This window comes from Gnatocerus cornutus, chromosome 8 (assembly GCF_029298725.1).
Source record: "Gnatocerus cornutus isolate USDA-ARS CGAHR chromosome 8, icGnaCorn1.1, whole genome shotgun sequence".
In the NCBI taxonomy this organism is placed as follows: Eukaryota; Metazoa; Arthropoda; class Insecta; order Coleoptera; family Tenebrionidae; genus Gnatocerus; species Gnatocerus cornutus.
In genome coordinates this window covers 8,626,250-8,651,367 of record NC_142240.1, presented here as the reverse complement: position 1 = coordinate 8,651,367, position 25,118 = coordinate 8,626,250, and the positions used below count along the sequence as shown (strand labels likewise).

General features: G+C 35.1%; 1 protein-coding gene and 1 long non-coding RNA gene across 2 annotated transcripts in view; one reads left to right on the top strand and one right to left on the bottom strand.

Annotated features, from left to right (window-relative positions):
* Reph (Regulator of eph expression) overlaps positions 1-19,668 on the bottom strand; it is a 36,515-nt gene extending 16,847 nt beyond the window's left edge. The window contains exons 1-2 of the mRNA XM_088043378.1: positions 19,402-19,668; positions 19,088-19,154 (exon numbers count right to left, since the gene is read on the bottom strand). Of these exons, the coding sequence (XP_087899504.1) occupies positions 19,088-19,154; positions 19,402-19,467 (133 nt within the window). The 5' untranslated portion in view covers positions 19,468-19,668. The remainder of the gene's footprint in view (positions 1-19,087; positions 19,155-19,401) is intronic.
* LOC148169472 (uncharacterized) lies at positions 18,533-19,152 on the top strand. The gene is made up of 2 exons (XR_015770569.1): positions 18,533-18,923; positions 18,976-19,152. It is a non-coding gene; the product is annotated as an uncharacterized LOC148169472 (long non-coding RNA).
* Positions 19,669-25,118: the final 5,450 nt, after the last annotated feature.

Here is a 25,118-nt window from a genome sequence, read left to right as displayed (position 1 = left end):
GTCTTACTTTGTGAAATTGCCGCTTTGTCGATGTTAATTACCGATTTCTGGTGTACATAAAGTGCAACATGCTCGTGTTAATCAAAATTAACCTTTATTAGATAGAATGAAGTGACTTGTGAAATTTTGGTGTAAACGTAGTTTGCCGCTGCGCTGTCATAATTTTGAAAACTAACTTGATAAAACAACGTTTTTTTCGCAAATTTTAAACACAATTTGCCTTAAAATAAAAACTCAGAGTTATGTTGAAAAAAATCGCTAAAAATGATACTTACACTTCTTAGGCGTCGCGACGCCAAACAAACCGTAATAAAAACCAAATTTTTGCGTACTATGAGCGTATGCAAATTTTCAAAATTGTAACTTTAAAATTAAAGACGATTTTGAGGGTGGACACAAGTGTTGCCGGACCCTGTATAGGACACTGGGCGGTAATGGGTTAAATACTCTCAAAAACCTTAAAATTCGGCGAGCATTTTATCTGTCAGGTCCACGCTTCGATTGTTTGAAAAACTCAAGTCAAATGCGCCTCCGCACACGTTTTCTTCTCTCGCCAATTAATTTTATATTCCGCTCGACTCTCGTACACTTAACTCTCCAAATACGGAGTAATGTTTTTCCCGAGTCACTTCAGGAAAATAGAACTTTGTCCACACAATGAAAAACTTGAATCCAACTAAACTTCCACTAAACACGTAATTCTTATTCATTACACTGATCTAATCTCCCACAGAAAATTAAATTCCGGATATTTCAACTAAATCTGCGTGTGTGGTGGAGTCAGCTAAACCGTCCACGGGCTGTTAGACAAAACCAAAATAGGTTATCAACTCGAGTGGTATCTTCAAAGTCAGCATCTCTAATTGGGTGCACTTGTCATTATTAAAATGCTCGTTCACCTGTACAGTAATCACGCTTTTTGTTCGAGAATTGAATAGTTCGCGGCCGACAAAATATTTCATTGAAATCTGTGTCAGCGCGGATAATAGCACTATGAAGATGGGTGTTGATAATGAATACTTGCAGTTTTATTTCAAGAGTACTCGGAATTGGTTAGAAAAAGGCGGAGCTGCATTATTAGCCGTTTTTTTAGTTCCAAACCAACTTATTATGTAATCTGAAGAGGTAATAAATTGCATTCAAGGAGAACCACTGAAAGTACAAATCTTTTTGGGAAAAAAACGCCGTCGGTTAAAATTCGCATTGTGCTTTGTCTCGCTGGTCATTCAGTTAAAACGCTGTTAAATTTTATATTGTGTATTCTGTCTGCACAAATGCGAGAGTGTAATAATTTCTGCACATATTTTATTTTGTGCACCGCATGTTTCCAAGTGTTATTTCTAACTAAATCAATTTTATTTACCGCTCGGAATTTAAGAAAAACCGAGAATTTGGAACTGGTATGCATAAGTTCGTGCCAAAATGTGCCAGACCTTGATAACATGTAACCAGGTCGTCCTTCGGAGATAATATTAACAAGAATTTTCCAACATTCGCGTCAAAAGCTCTCGTTATTTTTAATCCTTAAGTCAGTCACGTGATGAGCTTTAGTCGACCTTGTTCGTCCTTATGACTTTCTCTTGGAACGACGACTTATTTTCGCGACACATTTTGAACTTGAATCGTCCGAAGGAGCGGCTTCATATTGCGATTATGACAAGCTTTGAGAACTCGACTTGGATCGTGATGTTAACTTTGGCCTTTGGTCTCTCCTCGAGAAAAATACGAGAGAATTATGCGGTTCGAAGACGTAATGACGGTGATAAGAGAAGTAGAGAAAATGGAAAAATTGAACAGAAATAATGTGTTCGCATTATTGTTATCGTACAGTAAACAAGAGGTCTTGCGCACTAAAATTAATTAGGATATTGAGGGCGATCACGCGAGTAATCCCAACATATTAGGGATATATAATGATCGGTTTGTGGTTTCCACATTGTTGATGGGGATTAGGCACAAGAGGCCAAAGATTGGAAACAAAACTAGAGTTAAATATTCACTTCTAGAGCAGTTGCATAGTTATACAAATCTGGTTGCACCAAAACGAAAAAGAGCCTTCAGAATCTAGAACTCAATTAAGTTGCTCTTTATAAGATTATGTTATAGTAAGAGCTTGCCCAAGATTGGAGCTCAATGCTGAATTCTTTAGTGTTGTCATGTCATGGGGATATAAAAATCATTCAATACATTATACAGGGTGTCCCAGAACTCGCGCCCCAGAGAGAAAGGGCTTATGGAGGCAACAATTCTGAACCAAAATTTTGAAACCATAATTTTTTAACTCAAAAAATAACCGAGATAAGACAAAAAAACTGTAGCCAATCCCGAAGCTGAACAGAATTTGAAAATTGGTAACTATGGACACATACTATCATCCATTGGTCAGTTAAGCATTAGACTCTCGTTGCCTAGGAAATTGAAATGGCCATTTACTCCACTTCTCGAATAAGCTTTCGGGATTGGTTGTTAACTTTTTATCAGTTCTCGAATACTATTAAACTTAGTCAATTTTTGTTTTAAAATTTATTATCTGTATTGCTGTCGGCACCCTCCCTTGCTCTCTGGGGCGCGAGTTCTGGGACACCTGTAGATGTATCAAATTTAAATGAGTAGTACTATGTAGAGAGGTTTGTTAAATATTTATAAACGGAAGCATAAACAAATAAGTCAAGTTAAATCAACATTTTTTCAAGGTAGAATGTGATTTTCGTTGTTTTTAGGCTTTGTTGTCTTTTATTTTATTAATAACCAAATCTAATCATTTTTAACAGAAGTCAGTAAAGAAGAATTGTAAAGAAAATCTGAAGCTTGTTTTGCTCCTTCAGGTCAGGACTCAGAGGTGTTTGTAAAATATTTTTTTTGAGTCCCACGCGTTAACTTTTGCTTTTTCAAATTTTGCTTAACAACTTGCAAAATTAGAAAACTTTATAATACATTATTAAAAAGGTACAGACCGTCCAAACTAAATGTGAGTAAACACGCACATATACTTCATACCAATTGATAGTGAGGTCCAAATGTCAAACTTGGCCCGAAATTTGGGACTATCCCAAAAAATTGTGTGGAGGAATGTACTTCATAGGGACATTTTTATACACCAAAAGTTGACGACCTTGTCTGACAGCACTTTGACAGAAACGTCATCATTTGTAAACATTGACAATTGGCTCCCGTATTTACGGAAATTTGAAGTTATTTCAAAATTGGAATGGCTTTTGAATGGTTTTCAAAGAAGTGGATTCTTTTTCTAGTTGTTGACAATGAAATTATCAAGTTTTCGTCGCCCGCAGTCGTATGACTGAAATATTTAAGTTGTTAACTTATTAGAAGAACTGGTTAGAAGTGAAACACATGGAGAATTTAGCAAAGCTTTTAATGTTTACATAGTCAACTATAAAGTGTTCAATTCGTATTTAGGTTTGTAAATTCTATCTACCTCAACCATCGAGGATTTTGAAATGCTGAATTTGAATACGTCTATACCTCACATATCAAAGATTTCATGTTGTTTTAGTGTAAGAAATAAAATGTCGTCTTTTTTCAAATTATGACCAATTGTCATGGGATTCACTCTGAGGTGCGGTTGTCAGCACAAAACTTCCCATTGCAAAGAAGTTTAAGAAAGTTGTGTCCCTTTAATGGTGCATTTTTAGGATTTGTAGCAATTAGACGGTTCCAAAAGTATTTTCCTTTACAAAAGTGATCACTTTTTTTAACGATATCGTATGTGTACACCAAACAAACTTTGCAATAACCAAACTATCAAATGAAAGAAGTTGAATGTGGCCTGAAATACACCAAACATTAGGTCTACCTTTCTTGAATGGTGAAACTTACAGAACAGTGAAGTTCATGGTGACCAGACAATATACCTTTGTAACCATTGAACTCTCGTCAATAGTTTATGCTCTAAAATTTTAAACAAAATAATGACCCTAATGTGAAACCTTAAATGTCAACTTACACATTGGTACAGAGCCAGTGAAGACCGAAATGGCTTTTTTTAACGTTGGCGCAAGCATTTTCATCCGCTTACTATCCACTTTTTGAAAACCAGAAAATGTCATCAATTAAAACTTTGACTGCATCATCCCCCTCTACTTCATTACTTTGCAAGTAATACCAACTTTTCCAAAATTTCCTAGCATAGTACAATACACTGCTCAATGTGTATATACTCTTTAACACTAAAATGGGGGCCACACTATCAATTGGTATGAAATATACACCATATTTCAACTGAATCTGTGGTCCAAACTTCAACACATGCCGAAATTTTGGGACTGTACACGAAATTGTGTATAGGACTGTACCACCTTAGTTACATTTTTACTTTTGTTGGGTTTGTTGTTGATATCTGAAATATTGACAAATACGTCAACCTGACAGAAACCAGAAATTATTTTTGATTTTCCACAAATTTATAGACTAATCGTCAATGTTGTTCGTTACATGAAGAGCTCTTCCTGTCCTTAATATTGCAACCTCAGGTTGGGTGTAATGAAATCCCCAATGTAACAGCAAACGGGTTTTGGTTGAACCTAATCTAATTGTGTCAGTTTTTAACACTTTAAAGCCTGGAAAAGGCCTGGAATAGATCGAAGAGAAGCTTGCGACACTTCTAGCGCGAATTCATGCTTATGTGTTTACACTGTTTGTAATAAATACTGCAAGTTTCTTTCGCGAGCATCTAATGAGTTCTGGCTTTTGCAATTTCTCACAGACTCTTAATTTGAAAGAACTTGAGCAAGATCAAAAATGCTTGTATCCACTGGAGAGATAATCGCTCGCGCGAGAATTTCGCGGGTTCCAGAGAGTCAACTCTCTTGAGATGTCAATAATTGCCCACCGTTGCACATAAAACAAAAAGAATCTTCGATATTTGAGATGTTGATAAACGTCTTTTCGGTTTTATTCAAACATATTCATTAGTTCCACTTGCTTTGTTTCTAAACTTACGAGCAATTAAACGAATCCAAAAGGGTCAACTCACAGTAAAATTTGGAAAAACACAAGTGTTTTCTTTACAATTTTTGTTTTTTATCTTAAAGATCACGCATGGCACATAGTAGAACTTCTTTATTATTCACTTTGCATCGAATGGGACGCAAATCTTTTGTATTTTCAACAAATTCCTGATTTGACAAAGAATGTCAATAATTGTAACCAAACTAATTGTGACAACACTCCCACTCTTTAAACCATTACCAATTTTAAATAAAATCACTAGCTATCCAGACACACTCAACACTTACATACACTTGTCGCCACCAAAATTGGGGCCACAGTTTTAGTTGAAATGCGGTGTAGAGAAGGATAGTCGCTACCATAGGCGTCGAGAATAGGAAATTTGAAATCATAATAAAGTTGCAGTTGCAGGCTTTCGCAGACAACAAGAAAAAAACTCTTAAGATGATTAGTTTTCGTTGCGCGTTTTATAATTTATAATTTAAAGGTGCCATTAGTAAAGGTTTGAAAACGTGTAAATGAAAAATTATACTGTTACGCTCCTCATAAGACGACGCCACTGCCACTAAAGTCCGTTTTTTTAATAAAAAAACACCAACACCGCACTCTCCCAGCACTTTACAACCGGCAACATAGTCGATGGTGACTTTTTGGTGATTAAATCAAATAGGTTAGCTGCCTAATTGACAATTTGATCACACAAAACGGCCTTTCAGGCTGTGTCGAGTCTTTTCACTATTAACTCCTTTGATTTGCAATCCAAGGCTGTAAAAGAAACGTTTTTAACGGAAACACTGCTTAATTTTCGGAAATGTCAAAAATTTGACAACTAGTTTCTCACCAAAAATCTCCCTAGGCAACGCTGCCGGTTCTAATGCAGGGGAAGACTGCGGTGTTGGTGGTTTTTTTTTTTTTTAAAACGGACTTTACTTAACGCGGCGAACAGCTGATTGTTGGTGCGCATCCATTTGTTTACTCACATTTAGTTTGGATGGGCAATAATTGAGTAAGCTTCCCAAAGAACTATAGAAGTTGCCGGGAGAGTTAGTTTTGGCAAAATTTAGAAAAACGAACTTTGACACTTTTTTTGCATAGAACTCCTAAGTTGGTACAATTGCGTCCAAAAATAATGCACCATGGTATGCACCTAGCAATACATTTTACCCCTAGAACTTTTGGGTTGGTCTGCTTGAGATCTGAGGGGTCAGTTTTTGTAGAGGGGTGCGTCAGACATCCAAATTTTATTACAACTTACTCGACAACTCTTGAAAATTGAGTTGAATAAACAACATGATATGAAGAACATTGAAAGAAATTTTGAATCTATATGTTTGTATTCTTAATCAATGACCTCGGTACCACTATAAATTGATTTAGCATTTAATTAAGTTCATTTTTCTTCATACAATTCACTTTCATTGCTAAAAAAGTAAATTTTAGAACAATCGATTTTTAATTGTGATCAATAGTAAGTAACTAAGTATAGGCCGGCTTAACGCAATAATTTAATTGAAATTAAATTAAACTTGCAACTTACTTATGTCACTTTAACATAATGTTAAATATTACATTTCATTCTAAATTGTTAAAGTTACAGTATCACTTTAGCAGTAGATTGTATAAAGGCACATTTAACAATCCTAGTGCCGTTTAAAATTTTGGCAACTATACTAGTATTGGTAAATGCGTCTTTTCGCAATCTCTTGATTTTGACAAGCTGTTTACATGTTTTACTGATTATGGCCAACTAGCATTTATAATTTTTGAAGCATCAATTTATACATTTTCTCGAGTTTTAGTTTTTCTGATGTAAAAACCCCAATAACATTATTTGGTTTCGTAAAAAAATCTTTGATCAAAATTAAGGATTTAATTTTGTTTTTGTAAACCGGGTGTATAATTTTTTTAATTATTTGTCTCTAGCTTAAAAATATTGTTTTTTCAACATTGACATAAAAATACATTTTCTGTCATTGTTTGAGACCTAAGAAACTCAAATTTAACTAGTAAGTGAAAAAGTTACAAAACAATGAGAGCAAGTGATTTGACATGTCAAAATTGCTAATTATATTTTTATTTAATTTAAGCGAAATTTGAAAAATTTCATACTGCACTTTTAAGCTAATCTAAATTTTAATCATTCCTCAACTCTATTATTACAAGTCCACATTAGATTTAAACAAAACTCAACTTCACATGTTGAGTAAATTTGGCTGTATGTCCTGAAACTTTACTTCCAAATATTTTTCCCCCAATTCCAGTAAATTTGAATCAACGAACAGGCTGTAATTTATTGGGGATCAATTCTGGTCATCAGACAAGACCCACCACTTGAGGGTGATTATGTTTATAGAGTCTTGCGGTAAGTTTGGTGGAAACTGTTTAAAAAGTTAAAGTTACAAACCCTCCACAGTATTTATACGTTTCTTTTACCACCCCAGCACAGCAAAATAAGATCTAAATAATTTTAGAACAGGGTTTTTGCAAACATTGAAAAATTACCATTTTATGACTACTCAGATGTGCTGGGACTTATATAGTTCCACCAAGTTGGTCTGAGCCACCATAAAATCATAAAAATTTGAGTGCTGCCACAACTGGACAGCTTGTGGTGTTTTTATATTTATGACGAAACAGCTGCCCTGGCCTGGGATGGTGTTCTTATCGCAGGGTGCAAATTTTGGTAAATAAACCCTCATTATATGCACTTGAAAATCTATTCAAGCTGTCCCGTTGCGGTTGTCCGCAAATTTTTATGATTTTATGGTGGCTCAGACGAACTTGGTGGAACTATACCTGCCCCGGCGAGGCCTTCAAAATGTTTTCCGATGCTGTTTGGAAATAAGCAATGGGATGATGCATTATTTTTGGACGCAATTGTACTTTGATTTTTTTATTGTAATGCGTCATTACAAAGGTTAAAATCTCTGCTTTCTAATGCGGTGTTAAACAAGTTATTATCTCTTGCCATTTAGAAGTTACAGGACAAAGATAATGAAGTTATTTAAAAAAATATGTTTTGTTAATTTTCAAAGATTTAGTAAAACTTTAATGAGCATGCCTATAAAATTGTAGTTTTCGAACTGATCAGAATGATCAAAATTATGATTCACAAGCAAACTAAGAACTCTTCATCTTTAAGAACTTTTCTAAATTGTAGTATTCTGCACAGTGTTAAAACTCAAGATGTCTCTAGAAATTTGGATTTTTTAAAGCAATGGCATTGGTATTTTTATTAAATCGTCTTATTTTTTTTGAAAAACTTCTCAACGTTTTTTGTGCTGTAACTTCAAAACGATAAGAAATAGCAATGCATTATTTTGTCAGCGCGTCAAAAAGACAAGATTCTAATCTTTCCAATGAAGCATTACAAAAAAATCGATGTTATAACTCTTCAATTGCATGCAAAATTTTATATGAAAATCATTAGTCACAGCATTTAGTTCGGACAAGATCAATTTTTCAAAAATATCATGAAAAGTATTTACACTAGCCATGAGCTTTATAGGTCGTTGGAAAGCTAATTTAATAAGCTTCCAAACCAATGTCGAGCAATCCTGTAACTCTAAAAGTTTTTAAGAAAAAGTGAAGAAAATAAAAAACTTAGTGTTTCAAGAATATCTCTGAATCCGGACCTGAGGGATCAAAACAGACTTCAGATTCGGAATCAGGAGGTCATTCCATTTTAGATATGACTTTCCACTTGTTTTTTCCAAAGGCCAAGACGTGTTTTGAGTTTTTTGATTTAGGCTCCTCCAGACAAAATTCCAATTTGTTTTCAATCAACTAGGTACTAATTGTAACCATAAGCCCGTCAAGACAAAAAAATGCGTGAAATGTTGGCAAGCAAAAGAAAAACATATTTTTTTGAATGATCGACCTGTCCAATGATCCCACTTAAAAATAACGCAACACTTTTACGTTTAGAAGAATTTCGTAAGATTCTTGTTCAAATTAATTCAACGCTGCCCCCTCCGGGATTCAAACAACAAATTAATAATAGAAATCGTAGTAGCTCCGTCGTAACTTTCTCCAAATTGCATTTACTGGAAGAAACATCCCAGAATACCATCCTCTGGTGTGAACTAATTGGAAGTAATGCGTCCAGGTCCGGTTTAATTGAATTATGATGTGAATTTATGATTAGCATCACCTTCTCGACTGCAATCGTAAAGGTAACGATGCAGAAAATGTCGCTGCAACTTCCGCTTAATAAGACACCTCTCTAGGTTTCCACGTAGGTGCTAATACACTATTCCTTGCACAAATTCGCGTCGATAAATTTCCAACGTCCATTTTGTCTGCACCGTCTGATTTATCCCGAAGAAAATTGCACGAGGTTTTTATCCTAATCATCTAGAATTGCACATTAATGGCAACGCCAGGAATTCCGCAATAATCCATCTTGAGTTTCTGACGGTAGTTTACGACGAAATGAAGGCGCTAACTAATTCATATCCTGATTGGCAGGAGAAAAGTGGCGAGAAATCGTCCAGATTTCTGTGATTAAGGTCCGACGGACACACATCATGTGAATTATTCAAAAGCAAAGGCGCGAAATACTAAATCTAGAATGAAAGCAATTATTAATCGGAGTGCATTTCCATTATTTACGTTTCCGTTTCGGCCAATCGATTGTTATTTCACAACACTGTGAACGCATAATGATCGTGTTATTAAGTTTGTATTGCTAAATAGATTTGTGCTCAAAGGAACATGATGATGTTTAATTGGAGTAATCCTGAGTAATCCTACACAGATGAGGATTCGAATGGCGTTTTAATATTCATCGAATTACCCCTCCGTGTTTGCTACCAAGCTCCATGAAAGACCGCCATTTTTCAAAAAAAATAAACTAAAACTACCACCTCTGTTATCGGTAATTAGCATGTATAGTTTCACCAGCAGCAACGCCAAAGTCATGTAATTGCAAATTGTAATGCTTACCTCTACAAGAGGTGTAAATATTTTCAGTCAGACTAGTATGTTGACGTATTGATCAGGGGAAAAGAACAAAGAACTCGTTTAAAATCGTTTTTCAACTGCGAATGTTTTATTTTCTAAAACTAAATATCGCCGCCAACGTGCAGTCCACCAACTAAAAGAAGAAATTTTTGGGTTTCCCTGCAAAAATTCGAACACCTAAACAAACTTCCGAACGTCGAACTTTACATAAAAGCTCAAGGATAATTGTTGCATCCCTACAAGCTCTCAAAGACTTTGTTTCATGCTATATTTAAACATTCCAGATATTAACGCAGAATTTGTTGTTTGGACAAAGGATTGCGCTAAAAGGAAAGGTGAAATCAATTTCATGAAGAGAAGCGTTTATTTGAAGAGCTCGAAAGAAAATATTAACTAAGAACACAATTTCACGCAGAGTTACAGTTTGCTTTTTTGCGTCAGCGCATCTATTAAAGATATTAAATGACTTTTAAATTGAATTTTACACGAGTTACAATCGTAAAATTTTAATTAAACAGATCATGCAACTTGGAAACCTATTAACGTTATGGTGGATTTGGAAAAGTCAAGCTTTGGCGGGTCTAGAAGTAATTTAAAACGACAATACTTGAGTAAAGTGTCATCATTTTATTTTCGATTGGTGCTTCAGGTTTGTGATTATCTGCGGTAGCTACTTGGGATTTTTTAGATATTGTTTTACCCTTCCGTTTCCGCATGTGTTACTTATGGAACCCGAAAGCCCATTCGTTCAAATTCCCGTGAAAGCAACGATCCTTCTGGGACAATGCTACCAGAAATTACGAGCACTTTCCCCCCAAAATGGAACTATAATTGCCCATTGTGGACCGGTCTAATTAGAAAACACACTTTTTGATATTCGGTGTAACAACCGAATCCATCATTGCAAAGTTTTGAATTACACGGAATGAATCAAATTCCAATTTTCGGTCATTGGCTACGAAACTTGCCAGTTAATGGATGCGAGTAATTATTTCCCGAATCGAATATTATGCGGCTGAAATTTGTGACTGAATTCAATGTTTAAAAAGGAATTTAATTATGATGCAAAATATTGTTATTAAATTGCACGCTTGAATTGGATTTTTTCGGAGCGATTGAATATGATTTTGAGCATTGCACGGAAATTCTCTTCATTCCAAAAGTAACGCAAAACAAGGCTTTGGAAAAAAATTCACATCTCTCATATTTACTGATCGATATGTCTATTGTTACTTTCCGAGTCTATCGGTAGAACTTCCGCTAAAAATATTTTTTATTTGTGTTGCTTTGAGCCCGGCGAATCTGTAAATTACAGCGTTCGCAACATCAAAAAACTCATAACATCCCGGAGAAATAATTTCATTTTTTGTCTAGACTCGTGCTTTAAATTGTCTTCCGATCTGTGAAATTTTTTGAAAATGAGTTCGCTTCCATTTTGGATCTTAGATCCTTTTCACTCAAGTCAAGGTGAACGAATTTAAAATTTCATAGATCTGTGAGCACCGAAATAATGGCAATGCTAAATGATTTCCACGAGAACACTGCGTGCTATAATTAACACAAATTAACGTTGAAAGCGAGGAAGGAATGGTAAAATGAAGTGAAGGATTTAGCAAATCAGAAAGAGTGTGCAACACCGATAATTAACAGAGGTCATGTTCGATGCACACATTGGAAAAGCAAACAGTTACACAACTTCGAAACTGGTTCTAAAAATATTCGAGACTAGTTGCCGCTACATTTACTTATCATAACTTGTAATCATTATCAATCACCCAATTACAACGATATCGACGAAATCTAATCTAAAACTGTTAGAAAATTAACGAAAAAATCAAACCCACAAAAGGAATTATACAACAATGGGGAATAAAATGGATTATTCTGATGAATTGAAACGGAATTTACTCCCACGCCGGAATTTCTGAAAGCTGCAGACTTTACAAAAATTACAATTTCATGCGATCGTACTGATTAATTGAAAAAAACTTGGCAAATAGTAATATTTTCCGTGCAAAAAATTCATTTCCATAATAATGAGATACCTACATATGTTCCAATATTAGTCATAAAACAACCATTTGCAATTTAGATTTTTTGAATATTCACTGGTATTTTGTTGTGACATGAACATTATTTACGACTACTAAGGCGATAGAACTGAGATTGGACGGATTTTAGACTCAAGGTTGGAAAAACTGCACTTACTTTGTTTCAATATGTAATCGCATAATTATCATTGCAATAACATCTAATAGCATCGGAAAACCTTAAGTGATTAAACTGTTAATTAGTATGGTAAATACAAGTACAGTGTAATTACACGGAAATGACAATTATACATGGAATAAAAAAAAACGCGTGTAAAGAATTTATTTTATTTATTTTCAAAGTTAAAGCAAAGTCATGGAACTGAAGTAAATTCGACTAATTTCACTAGTCAATCAGTTTTGGAAAAAATGTGTACTAGAGAAGTGGAAAGTCATTTCTAAAGTGGAATGGCCTCCTGATTCCGAATCTGAAGTCCGTTTTGCTCCTTCAGGTCCGGATTCAGAGATATTGGTGAAAACATAGTTTTTGAGGTTCAATTGTTCAAAATTTATTTATTTCGATTTTTCTTAAAAGTTTGCAAAAGTTATGAGATTGCTCGACAGTGTTTTGAAAAGCAAATTCAATAAGCTTTCCAACGACCTAAAAAAACTCATCGCTAAGATTAGTACTTTTCATGATATTTTTGAAAAACTTGATTTGTCCCAAAAAAAAATCGCCGTTTTTAGTGATTTTCATATACAATTTTGCATTGAACTCAAGAATTATTATCGATTTTTTATTGTAATGCATCATTGAAAAGATTAAGATCTTGCCTTTTTGATGCGCTGACAAATGCATTCCTATCTCTTATTGTTTAGAAGCTGCAGAACAAAAAACAATAAAGTTTTTCAAAAATTAACTTTTTAAAAAAAGTTTTTTGGTGATTTCATAAAAAAATAATGCTATGGGTATAAAATCCTAATTTCAGGACAAATATTGAATTTAATGACTTTAATATATACTAATGCAGTAAATAATAATACATTTTAGAAAATTTCTTGAAGATGTAGAGTTCTGAGTTTGCTATTGGCCAAAAAAATTAGAGCGTGGAAATTTTTAAAAGATTTTTTGGGAAAACACCATGAATTACTCACAAATAATCGTCAATCTATCAGAAAGTTAGCACAAAACGGGGATGTGAATGTCACTGAAAATTTATTTTTTGTATCAGCACTTGAACTTTTTTTGCATCAAAATAAGCGGATTTCTCAAAAAAATTTGATGATTTCGTGCAGATTTCTGCTGTTTTCTTGCAATTGAACCTTTGAATCTTAATAAAAATTGGTGATTTTGTAGATCCCGAGCTCTTCTTTGCGAATTCAAGCCAGAAAACATCGAAAATCAGCGAGAAATCGTCGATTTGCATCAAAATAAGCGGATTTCTTAAAGAAATTTGATGATTTAGTGCAGATTTCTGCTGTTTTCTTGCAATTCAGCCGTTGAATCTTGATAAAAATTGGTGGTTTTGTAGATTTCGAGCTCTTTTTTGCGAATTCAAGCCAGAAAACATCGAAAATCAGCGAGAAATCGTCGATTTGCATCAAAATAAGCGGATTTCTTAAAGAAATTTGATGATTTAGTGCAGATTTCTGCTGTTTTCTTGCAATTCAGCCGTTGAATCTTGATAAAAATTGATGGTTTTGTAGATTTCGAGCTCTTCTTTGCGAATTCAAACCAACAAACAGCAAAAGTCAGCGAAAAGTCGTCGTTTTGCATCGAAATAAGCGGATTTCTCTAAGAATTTTGATGATTTCGTGCAGATTTCGGTTTTCTTGCAATTCAACCGTTGAATCTTGATAAAAATTGGTGGTTTTGTAGGTTTCAAGCTTTTCTTTATAAATAAATAAAATATCAAAATTAACTAGATTGATCTTCAATTTTTTTTAAATTGTAGAAAACTCGATAAACAAACTTTTTAACAATTGTTGCATAATTTTCATCTATGATCTTCCATTCTAACCAGTGAAATCATTTAGAAACGCGAGATTTATCAAAAAACTACAATTTTCTGGATTTTCAAAATTTTTACAAAATCTTCAAAAACACATGATTTATTTCTAAAAATCACTTCATATTCTTTGTCGTGTGTAACTTCCAAATGGCAAGAGATAATAACTTGTTTAGCACCACTTTAGAAAGCAGAGATCTCAACCTTTATAATGACGTATTGCAATAAAAAATCAAAATACTAACTTAGGAGCTCTAAAGTTTTGAAAAACCGTTCGTTTTTCGAAATTTTCATTAGTTTATCTCAAATACCTTGGCAAAAACTAACTCTCCCGGCGACTTCTATAGTTCGTTGGGAAGCTTATTTAATTACCTTTCTAATGAATGATATACCTATTATAGAGTTTTATGGTTCTGCAAGTTGTTACAAAGTGAACGCAAAAAACTTATTTTATAACCCTGACCTGATGGAGCCAAATGGACTTCACTATAAATTTCCTCCAAAATTTGACTAGTTTTTGTAATTAAAGTGATGTTGTGTTAAATCAAAGTGGCGCCAGAATTTTGGAAATCCTGTAATAAAAGTTTGAGTATAAAAACCTTGCGCTTGTTATTTCCTTTCCCATAACAAATTTATTGCGATACCTTTTATGACATTGGTACCTAATGAAACGTTAACAATTAATCTGTTGCAAATCCTTCCTAAACATTTTTATTGTTGCGTTTCGAAACTGCTAGAAAGCGTTTCACAGACAATACATCATGTGTGAATTCCTTTAACACGAATCGATAAAAACTAACACTCAAGCAAATCCATCATGGCTCGGTTTGGTGCAACGCGTAATTGTTGACAAATGCCCTCACTGTTTATTCTTAAACCGCCGATAAAAGTATGCATTCTTTTGAATCTCGGCCAAAATTCAAAGAGCAACGACACTGCTTTTTTCGCTTCAATGCTACACATCAACAAGTACTCTTCTCACATTATTCTATTGTGGTGGAGTTATAAAAAACTTGAGTTAATGCCCAAGAGTCAATTACGAAAACAAGTCACTGGCAGCCAACCAATACGTATTTTTAGTGTGTTTCAATTGAAATTTTATACAGAACCCAAAAAGTGATATCTATTTTGAAATTCTAAACACCTCATAATAAAGTTATAATGATGCCCATTCCAAGTAGAAATATAATCGAAATGAAATATTGCCCCGCCAGTCGTTCTGAAGTTTTTGGAATATATTTCCAGCAGTTTTCAGGGGCATTAAAAGTACGCAGCTTTTTAAGGTCCGACCAGCGGTGTGGTTAATTAACCTTTATAAATAAACAATGAGTAGTCGTGTAATTACTCGAAAAAATCTCGACTTCCACCGCTTTGTTATCGCACTCGTATTTTTATCTCTTTCTATCACAATGCTAATATTTAAATAAACGTCTGAAATGGTTATTATTACACCACTACAAATGTCGCAACATTTATAATTCAAACAATAGTCTTGCCATCGATCGGAAAAACAGATCAAAAAACCTCTCTCGTGTTGTACACTTTCAAGCAAATCAATAACCATCCCACATTACTTTTCATTGCAAAAACCGCAATAGATAACTACAAACTTGAATATGAGTCATTTTGAGCGCACAGTTAGTTGATTTTTCTCGTTATCACACTGAAAATTGGTGCTACCGTTACCTTGAACAACTCTTGCAGTTTTCATAACCATTGCTCGGGCAACGAGATTATTAAATAAAATATTTCCATTGTGAGTTATCTACCTCCGAGTCGACTTCATTAAAATGGCTTCTCTTTGATATAAAATAAGAAATGGAAAACTAGCGACCACCTACGTAATTTTGTAGCAACAACGCTGTTGTATTTCTGTGCATTCTTTGAAGTAGCAATTAAGGGAGACTTGGAAATTACGAAATAATTACGTTCCATTAAGGGAAATGTTTTTTCATTCACTGTGTCTATCACACTATATTTATCAATCATTTAATTCTACCGACAATTATAAAATCGATAGGCGACTCACATCTAACAACCAAAATCGTCGTAATAAAACATTGGCGAATTTCTTATTAACAATTTCGTAATATCCAATAAGCAACTTCCTAACTTTCACAAATATTACAACGTGTTAAAACATAATGTGAATGTTTTTTAGCGTTCCGAATTTAATAGAAGCGAGAAAAAAACCGGAAAGTGCATGCTAATTAAAGTAAAACCAAGTGTAAAATTAAACCTGAAGCCGCCTTGGCTGTTGGGAGATACTTCAAAAGTATTTACACTGTTTTGATGCAAATTTTGTTTGCTAAAGCGACGATCACGCCGTCAATTTTAATAAAAACTGTCGAAATCCAAAGAAAACTTTAGCATTAAATCCTCGTCGAACTGCGATATTTATACCTGACATCAAAACGGATTATTTGTAAATTAAATTTGTCTCAGTTTCTTCGAGTTTGGCACTTTTTGGCCACAAGATTTTTTAGGCGACATCATTAAATTTACAAATTAATTAATTTTTATTTTTGATTTATTGATTTAATCATTTATAATAACTGAATAATTGTAAATATTTATGAATTCTTCAGAAAAGTTCATATTGTCTTTATTTTCATTTGCAGTTTCGGCATGTGTAGCTTCACAATTTGTATGAATTAGGTTTGATGTGCTTTTTGATGTTGTTGCAGCAGCACTGCTAGACATGTTCATTTTCAATAATTCAAAACGTCTTTGTTGCACTTCACATCAGTTTGGCGGTTTGATTTTACTCAAATAATTATAAAAGTGGGGGTAATGTCGGATCTTGATGTAATATGCAAAACTATGGGCAGATGGCGCCACTATAGATCGGCCAAAAATGTTTGCGGCCAGAAAAGACTTACTTTTAGGCCGCTTTTGAGACTTAAAAATTTCATTTTCAGTTGAAGTCGCCTAAAAAAAATTTTTAACTCAAAAACAATCGAGTTAAGACAAAAAAAACGGTAGCTAATCCGAAAGCTGAACAGAATTTGAACATCGGTAACTGTGGACACATACTCTCGTTGCCTAGGAAATTGAGATGGCCTTTTACTCCACCTCTAGCATAAGCTTCTGGGATTGGTTGTTAATTTTTAATCCTTTATTAAAGTTTATCAATTTTTGTTTTGAAATTTGCCATCTGTATTGCTGTCGGCACCCTCCCTTTCATGAGTTCTGGGACACCCTGTATGTAAGTATAAAGTGATTCTTATTAATATTAATCATAGACGGCTTTGCAAATTTTGACGTAGGGCGTAGTGCAATTCGCTACTAATTGAACGTGTTACACATAAGCGTAGAATTGACGGGAGTTAAGGTGCATGCATTAATTAATTATTTTTCCGCAATATTGAACATTGAACTACTGTTACTTGTTATGCACCATTAATGCAAACTGCAATGATGCAAATCTAGTGTAGTCAAAGCACATTTTGGACATTTAAAATGAATTTGTTTTACCGCGAAATGTTACCACATGATGCGCCATTGGGCAACCCGAGAGGTCGACGCGTCGTGCAGCGGAAAAAATCTAAACTGTCCGTTGAAGGATAAACACGTGTTAAAATTTCGCGTTTTTTGCTGTTAATGTGTGTTTTTTCATGTGGGAAGAGTTCTGTGGTGTTAGAAGTGGGTTTATTTCTTGATTTTTTGTGTTGTAAACGGCCGCAATGCAAAAGTGCATCCTTCAATGGGCCGACATATTGTTGTTTCACAGTGCCACCTATAGCTAGTTTGCAAGTGATCTGTCATCTGTCAAGTCAGGTGTAATTGTTAGATTTGCGAATTATGGTTGTTACAAGACACATGAACACTTTTTGTGAGCTTGTCTTATAGTTATGCTGGGTGACAAATAACAAAATAACGTTCACCGGTGCAAAACTCGCAGTTGTTTCTAACTTGAGCAAAATCGCACCCTTTGATTAATATTAATAAGAATCACCCTGTATTTTAATCTTATTAGATTAGTTCGCATTGTCTGATATTTTCTAAATCCTTTAATTCTTTGTAGATTCTCGTCCGGGAAAACTATTAGAACTTTGGAAATAAATTATGTGTACGTTTATGTATGTTCCCATTGGTTTGGTGGTTTTTCATTTGATGACAAAGAAAAGCAATGAAACTTTTCATATGTGCGGTCGCAATAAAAAATTAATTACACATCGGAGTCGTTTAAACGAAGATAAAGTAATATAAATCAATAAAAGTAATCAACAAAATTGAGTACTCCAACTAGAAGCAACGCAATCCCGAAAACGGCCAACAATTTCCAAACAATGCGAGTAATTCACCACATATTAGTTCGGAACTCTGAACAATGTAGAAATTGAGAGTAGGAAAATATTTTGATGAAAAATGGATCGTCTCAGGTATATTGACAACTGTCATATAACAATTTAATTTCGCCGTTTGGCGTTCTCTGGTTTGAAAAGGTTTCATGAATTGCTTTCGACAGTTGAAGTAATTGTGTTTTATGTCTTAACCGTTTTTGAAGAAAAGAAGAGTAACAAAGGGGTTTGGCAGTGTATTAGTCGATTGTTCGGTAATTGAAGTTTATGCCTTTTGGAACGAACGTCACGGAAAAATGGCTCATTATTCTGACTCGTGTTTGTTACGGAATTATCTTGCTCGTTATGTTTCGCCCTTGTCACCGAAAAATCTGCATGGAAAGTTTGCCAACTATTGATAAGTTTTCAATACCGGCATTGTCGTTCGTAGCGGCGACATAATGCCATGTTTACCAGTACCGTAACGGATTAAATTTGAAATAAGTTGGAATAAGTATGCGTGCATCAACAAAGTGGTGACGTGTCGTGTCTGCAGGATACAAGAACAAACAAGTCCACCTTTGATGCATGATCCTGAATTATGCTTATCGCAAACAGAAAAGCTGCACGGGTCACGACCTCGCTCATGAAATCCATATTTAGATAGGGTAAGGTACAGAAATATTTCTCCGGTTATTAGAAAGTAATGATGCGTGGCAGGAATATTTCGAGGGTATCATTGATCGTCCGCAGGAAGGTGTTAAAAATAAACAGGAGACGGCAATGACCACGGAGATGATGTTCGAGTGAAAGTGGAGGAAAATGGACTTACCTGAAGGTAAGTCCGGGTCATCTATTTCCTCGTCGGATTCGGTCCCGGAGTCGCGATCTTCATCTGCCTACGGAAAGGAAGAATCTACGTTAGATGTTCACGAAACCGGTGAAGAACAATCGCCCCGATCGCGATATTTGTCGTAATTTGACAAATCCGGGTGCCGGAGCGCTTTCCGGGTCCTACGAGCGCTAAAAATGGACCCGGAACATGCATTCCTTTGTTCGGAGCTTTCGTCGGGGCAGCCATTTTTCACTCGGATATGACCTTCAATGAGGTTAATTTCGATACAAACGCATCTTCGCCATACACACCTTTTCGACGTAATTATCTTCGTTTATCGAATGAGTCCGCAGTTTGTGGGTGAGGAACTTGAGCATATTTTCCTTCCGGGACTTGGCTCCTGCTTTCGTCGCCACTTTGACGCTTTTTTTCTTTCTTCTTCACTGAAAATCGACACCAACTCGCGAAACCATCCCGAATTTCGCACCCCTAAAGACAACCGGTTTGCATTTCAACACACACGAAGTAGCTCCTCACTCCGAGCGAGACGTTCTACTACTGATTGTACGTCTAGTAAGTGCGCTGCGTGCCGTAAACAGTCTATTAATACTACCGGGGGGAGGCCGCCACCGACCGTCCCCACAAAAACTGCTTTTCACCGGGAAAATGGACAGTTTTCACCGACCCCTCATCAAACAAAACCCTCCAAAATCCAACCCCGTCATTTCCATGGGAAAAAAACAAATTTTTCGTTTAGAATCGGCGTCGCGACGGCTGCGGCCGCCCCCCACAGCCGACTTGGACTCGCCGGTAACCCATTGATGACAAAGGTAGGTCTGATTCCCAAGCGGTCTGTGATTGGTCTTCGCCGGTTTGTTGTGCTCTCTTCTCGTCTGCATAATGCTTTTCTGTCTCACACACAGCGGTTGCATAATAGCCCCCTCGTTGGCGTAGCGTAAGCTAGAAACTACAAGTGTAAAACTAACCGACGTGCGTGGAGCTGCCGATCAATTTCCACAAGCAAGACAAAGACGCAGCACACCGATCCGGCTCAGCTTGGACCGGAGACCTTATATGTGTTAGTATGCTTTCCCAGCTTTTTTCTAAAATACTGCCATTGAGTGGAAGCGGCAAATGGACGCTTATGCCTTTGTCTGAGGCAGACTTTTCTTTCATACACATGGAACGGCTTTCGATGATGAGGTGATGGAAAAGTTACGCTCGTTATTACTCAATGGACCAAAATGTATGGTCGAGAGGAGCGGTTCTCGTTTCTTACCTCGCTGCACTTTTAGATAATTTCTCAAATCGGAGCGGTTAATTGAAAACGGCGCACACAGGCGAGAAATGAATAATAGTAAAAAACGAAACCACAACTAAATTGGTTTGCACAAACTTGGGACAGGAAGGGAAAATGTACAAACTGTTTTCCAACACTTTTCCTAAGAAGCCATTTTTAGCGATTCATCAAAGCATTGTTCGGTTCTAAATCTGACTCGTTTCGACATCCTCTTAGTTCTTTTTTGCCTCGTAGAACTAATGGGGCATTTTAAAGGATTATGAGAGGTAAATCTTCTTTCTCAACAGCAACAGAATAAGAAATTACCAGAAAGAAATTGACTACTAATCTTTCGGAGTTATTAGACAAAAACGAAAAGCTCCCACACGTTGCCAGCTCGATAAAAGCCCTCCCGCTCCCGCACACAATCTGTTTCTTCATAATCATAACGTAACATAACCAACATCATTGTTTTGCCGCCAATTTCATGGTCTAATTAAACTAATTACTCCCTCGCGCGCTCCACAAACCTGAGATTCTTCGAAGATCTCCATTTTTGTTGCAGCTTAATGAAATAATATTCCGAGAAATACGAATTTTTTCTGACGACGTTCTCCTTTTATTAATTCCAGATGATGACAGGGTCGGATTAACAACCCCCACAACCCAGCCTGAGTGCTCCACGTGTAAAAAATAATATCTTGTGGAAGATAAAATACAAATTAAAACCGCGATGAAAAGAGGAGCGTTGTTTTTTGAATTTGTTTATTTCTAGTTATGAAAGATACGAGCTGGAAAAACAAGAATGTTTTCAAAACAAACAAAGACTGAGAGGATGATGAATTGGTCTTTGAAGGTTACAGAATTTTGTATTAAAAAGGGCTTTTAATTATATTGCATGTGTGCTTGGTTGTTTTTCTTAATCCGTTCCCCCAAATTGGGATTTTTTTAATTAGTGCATGGAATGTCGTATGTAATAATTTGGAGACTTTAGCTTTGATTCAACTAAAATTTCAAGAGAAAAACTGTTTAGTTTGAACAATGTGTAATAAAAGCTCGATTCCCAAACGAGTGTAATCTGGGCTGTGAATCTTTATATTTGTTACATGTTCCTTTATCTAAAGCACGAATTTGAAGCGTCCTTGGCTGCTTGAATTCTTCAGAGATAATTAAATTAACATGGTTTGTTAATTTATGAGAACATTGTTATTTTAGGATGACTCCATTGTTAGGTACAACAGACTTTTTAAGAATGAGAACCAATTTTCATTGCGTGGAGGAAAAAGCACAAAAAACTTTTTCCGAGATAAATATTTATCGTCACAATAAAAGTGTTTTCTGGTTAAAATTCTTGCTCGCTGCCATAAATAAAGTATTAGCCATAAACCGAAACATGTCGGAATTTTTAAGCGAGTTTAATTGTTTAGTTTTCCGACGGAAATATAAAATTTTTGCTATCAAGATTTTTTACTTCTCCCACAAATGGAAATGCCCTGATTTACGTACACAGGTCATTGTTTAGTAAATAAAACTTACATAACAGTTTATCTGGTCCACAAAAACAATTTTAAAATTCGTTGCTTTACAGAGACTGATAACGTTTGTTTTCCAAAACGGAAAGATAAACCTGGAGGTCATAGGCCTGTTCGCCACTAATTTCACGGTGTTTTACCGTTTTTAAGGTATATTAAAAAAGTTAAAATTTGCCTTCGGCTCATGAAACTGTTTGTATTAAAAAAAATACAAACAGATTGCCCATTTTGGACTCGGGTAATTTGTATTGCTCCTAAAGTTCACCCAAAGATATAGTGCGGTTGTGGCTTTGACTTTTTAAATCTTTTACAGCCACCTTACCGGCAATCTTATGCAACATAATCCTCATGTGGTTGGGTCTTATTTGCTTTGAAATTAACCAAAAAAAATATTTTCATTCAGCAGTTTTAAAAACTACCTAAATATGTATTTAAATTGTGCACACCGCTTGTATGTCTTCGTATTAGTGCTAAAATACAAGGTGTTTATAAATGTTTCTAGCATCAAGGGTGGCCTTGGTGTTCCTGTCGTGCACTATTTTGCCACTTTGTTGTCATAGTGAATCTAACTATCTTGAATTTTTTTATAATGTCACTTACGTCAACGAGGTTTCAGTTACGGTTTTATGACCAATTTTATAATTTTCAGGTTTCAAAACACAATTAGAACGGTTTTTTTTGTAAACTTACTTTGTTTCATGTTTCAGGTTAACTACAAATGTCAGTTGAAAAATCTAAACTCACATTTGTAATGAGCGGCAAATTTCCTTAACATTTCATAGCCACCCTTGATACTAGAAACATTTATAAACACCTTGTAGCAAGCGTAACATTAATTGATTCACAATGATTTTATAAACATAGTTTTATAAAACGAAACAATGAAACAATGAAGTTGAATTCTATCTCGTGACGTTCGTGCGAGAAAGTTTTTCAGTCAGGGTAAAGAGTTTTGCAATTTTAAAATTTTAAAAGTCATGAGTCAAGAAGGCTAAACTGAGTCATACACTTGACGTCGCGTGTTTCTGGGCAAATGGAAGCGGAGCCAATTTTTTTTCGTGTTCCACTCGAAAAATCGTGATTGCGTCGTAAAGTAGTAAGTGCGGCAAAATGCATTATGAACAAGTTTCATACGCAATTTTTTCTATTTCGCCTTATTTTAAGCGAAAAAACTTGATTTCGAAATATAGGGAATTTTAGGGTAGTTGGCATTTGCAAAATGTTCGAGAAAAAAATTCGAAGTAGCCAAATCCAATTTCAGTCAGTTTGACAGGTTGACGTTTTGAGGTTACCGGAGCTCAAGGGAGCCAAGAGATCATGATCATGATGGTTCTCTTGCATCCAAAGAGTTTTTCTCCGATGGACAAGAAATAATAGTTTATTGATCGATTTATCATGGTTTTTCAAAACCAAAATCTAAATTGTCAACGTTGACGGCATGTTGACAGTTTGTCTGCTGCAAACCTAAGAAAAATATATGTTCCTGGATATATTGGCACGGGATTGGTCCATTACGATACCGAAATACGCTCAAACGCGTATCGAAATATCTTCATTAGGAACGCGAAATAAAAAAATAATTATATGTAGTGATCAATAAATTGTCGTCTGAGGGCCCAATTTCATGTTGACTTGCGGCATTGCAAATCAGAGTTGCGTCTTAGCAACCCCAATCAAAGTGATGCTACCTTATCAATTGCGTCAACGCAATTTTGCGCCAGTGACTTGAAATCGGGCCCTGAGATATCAATCGGATAGCTCCAAAAAATTAAGAATAAATACATTATAACAATATGGATGAGTAAATTAAGAAAGAAAAATGCCAAGAATTTCTCCCCTGTTTCTGTCCAATTAATAATAATTGTCACTGTAATGTTTCAATTAACTGCGCTATCAGAATGATAAACCCTAGGCTAGCTGTATTTTGAGTACACTTATTGCGGTTCATTTCAAGACAGATTAAACCCAACCACTTGAGAGTTACTATGTTTATGGAATTGCGGTGAAAAGGCTTGACACGATTTAAAAAGTCAAAGCCATAACCGCACTTGATCGTTGGGTGAACTGTACATAACTGAACTGCATGATCGTGCATGATAGCGCGGCCAAAATGGCTGTGGTTGACTTTATTTTATTATTGTTTGTCCTGCGAATTTAGTAATTTTAACAGAATTATCAATTTAGTAAAGTAAGAAATCAAAATATCTAAAACCGTGATATTTCTATATACAATTGTCAGAGGTTACTTTGTATGTAAACATTGAACATCACAAAAACATCCTGTCTAAAATATTCGACCTTTTGTGTATATTTTATTAATTTTTACTCGATACTTTTAACTACTTTTTTTACCTTTCTGTGATAACACAGTTGAGTTTAAGACAACGTAAAACAATGTCCTTTGACAAAAATTTAGGTTCACGTAACGAATAAACGCGTCTCACTTTGTTTTATTAGATGTTTAAACAATTTAAAAAAAAGACAAAAAGACGTTTTATTAAAGAATTGTACAGATTACACCTCGTCAAGTTATAACCGAGACCGTGGAAAAAACGGTAACTTTTATAATTTACCTAACAATTTCGATCTCGATAAGGTTTGATGATATGGAAGATAAATTGCACTTTTTAAGTGTTTAAGAAAAACCAAACAATGGGTACTTTGAATTTTGTAATTGTTTTATTCTTTCAGTGAAAAAGAAAATTAATATGAATATCAAGAATAAAAACAAAATTATATAAAAGTACTAGAAGATTGCTTCTTTCTCTTTATTCACTTTGTTATTAAAATCCCTTCCAAATATGGCAAAATCCTTGAAATATTCGCTTTTTAAAATACCTTTAAAAACACAAATGAGTGCTGAACAGACCCATATAGTAGTCTAATGCATCAACTGCTTTTAAAATGACCATCTGGGACATGGATATGATAATGATAAAACTCGTCTCGAATTATAAAAACCGCCCATTGAACCTTTGTGTGGAAATTTACGACACCAATAAACTCAAAAATGACCACAGGTTACGACGTATTTTCGTCAGAATTTATAAATTGGAAGTATTTTCATTAGCTCACGAAATAAAATTATTTTATGGAGGATGTCGGCTCTTTTCAGAGTTTTCTTTTGAACTGAAAATTATTACACAACTGTTTTTTCTTCGTTGCCTTCACCTTCGGTAGGTTATCACGGAATATAAATTAAAATGCTTTAAAATCG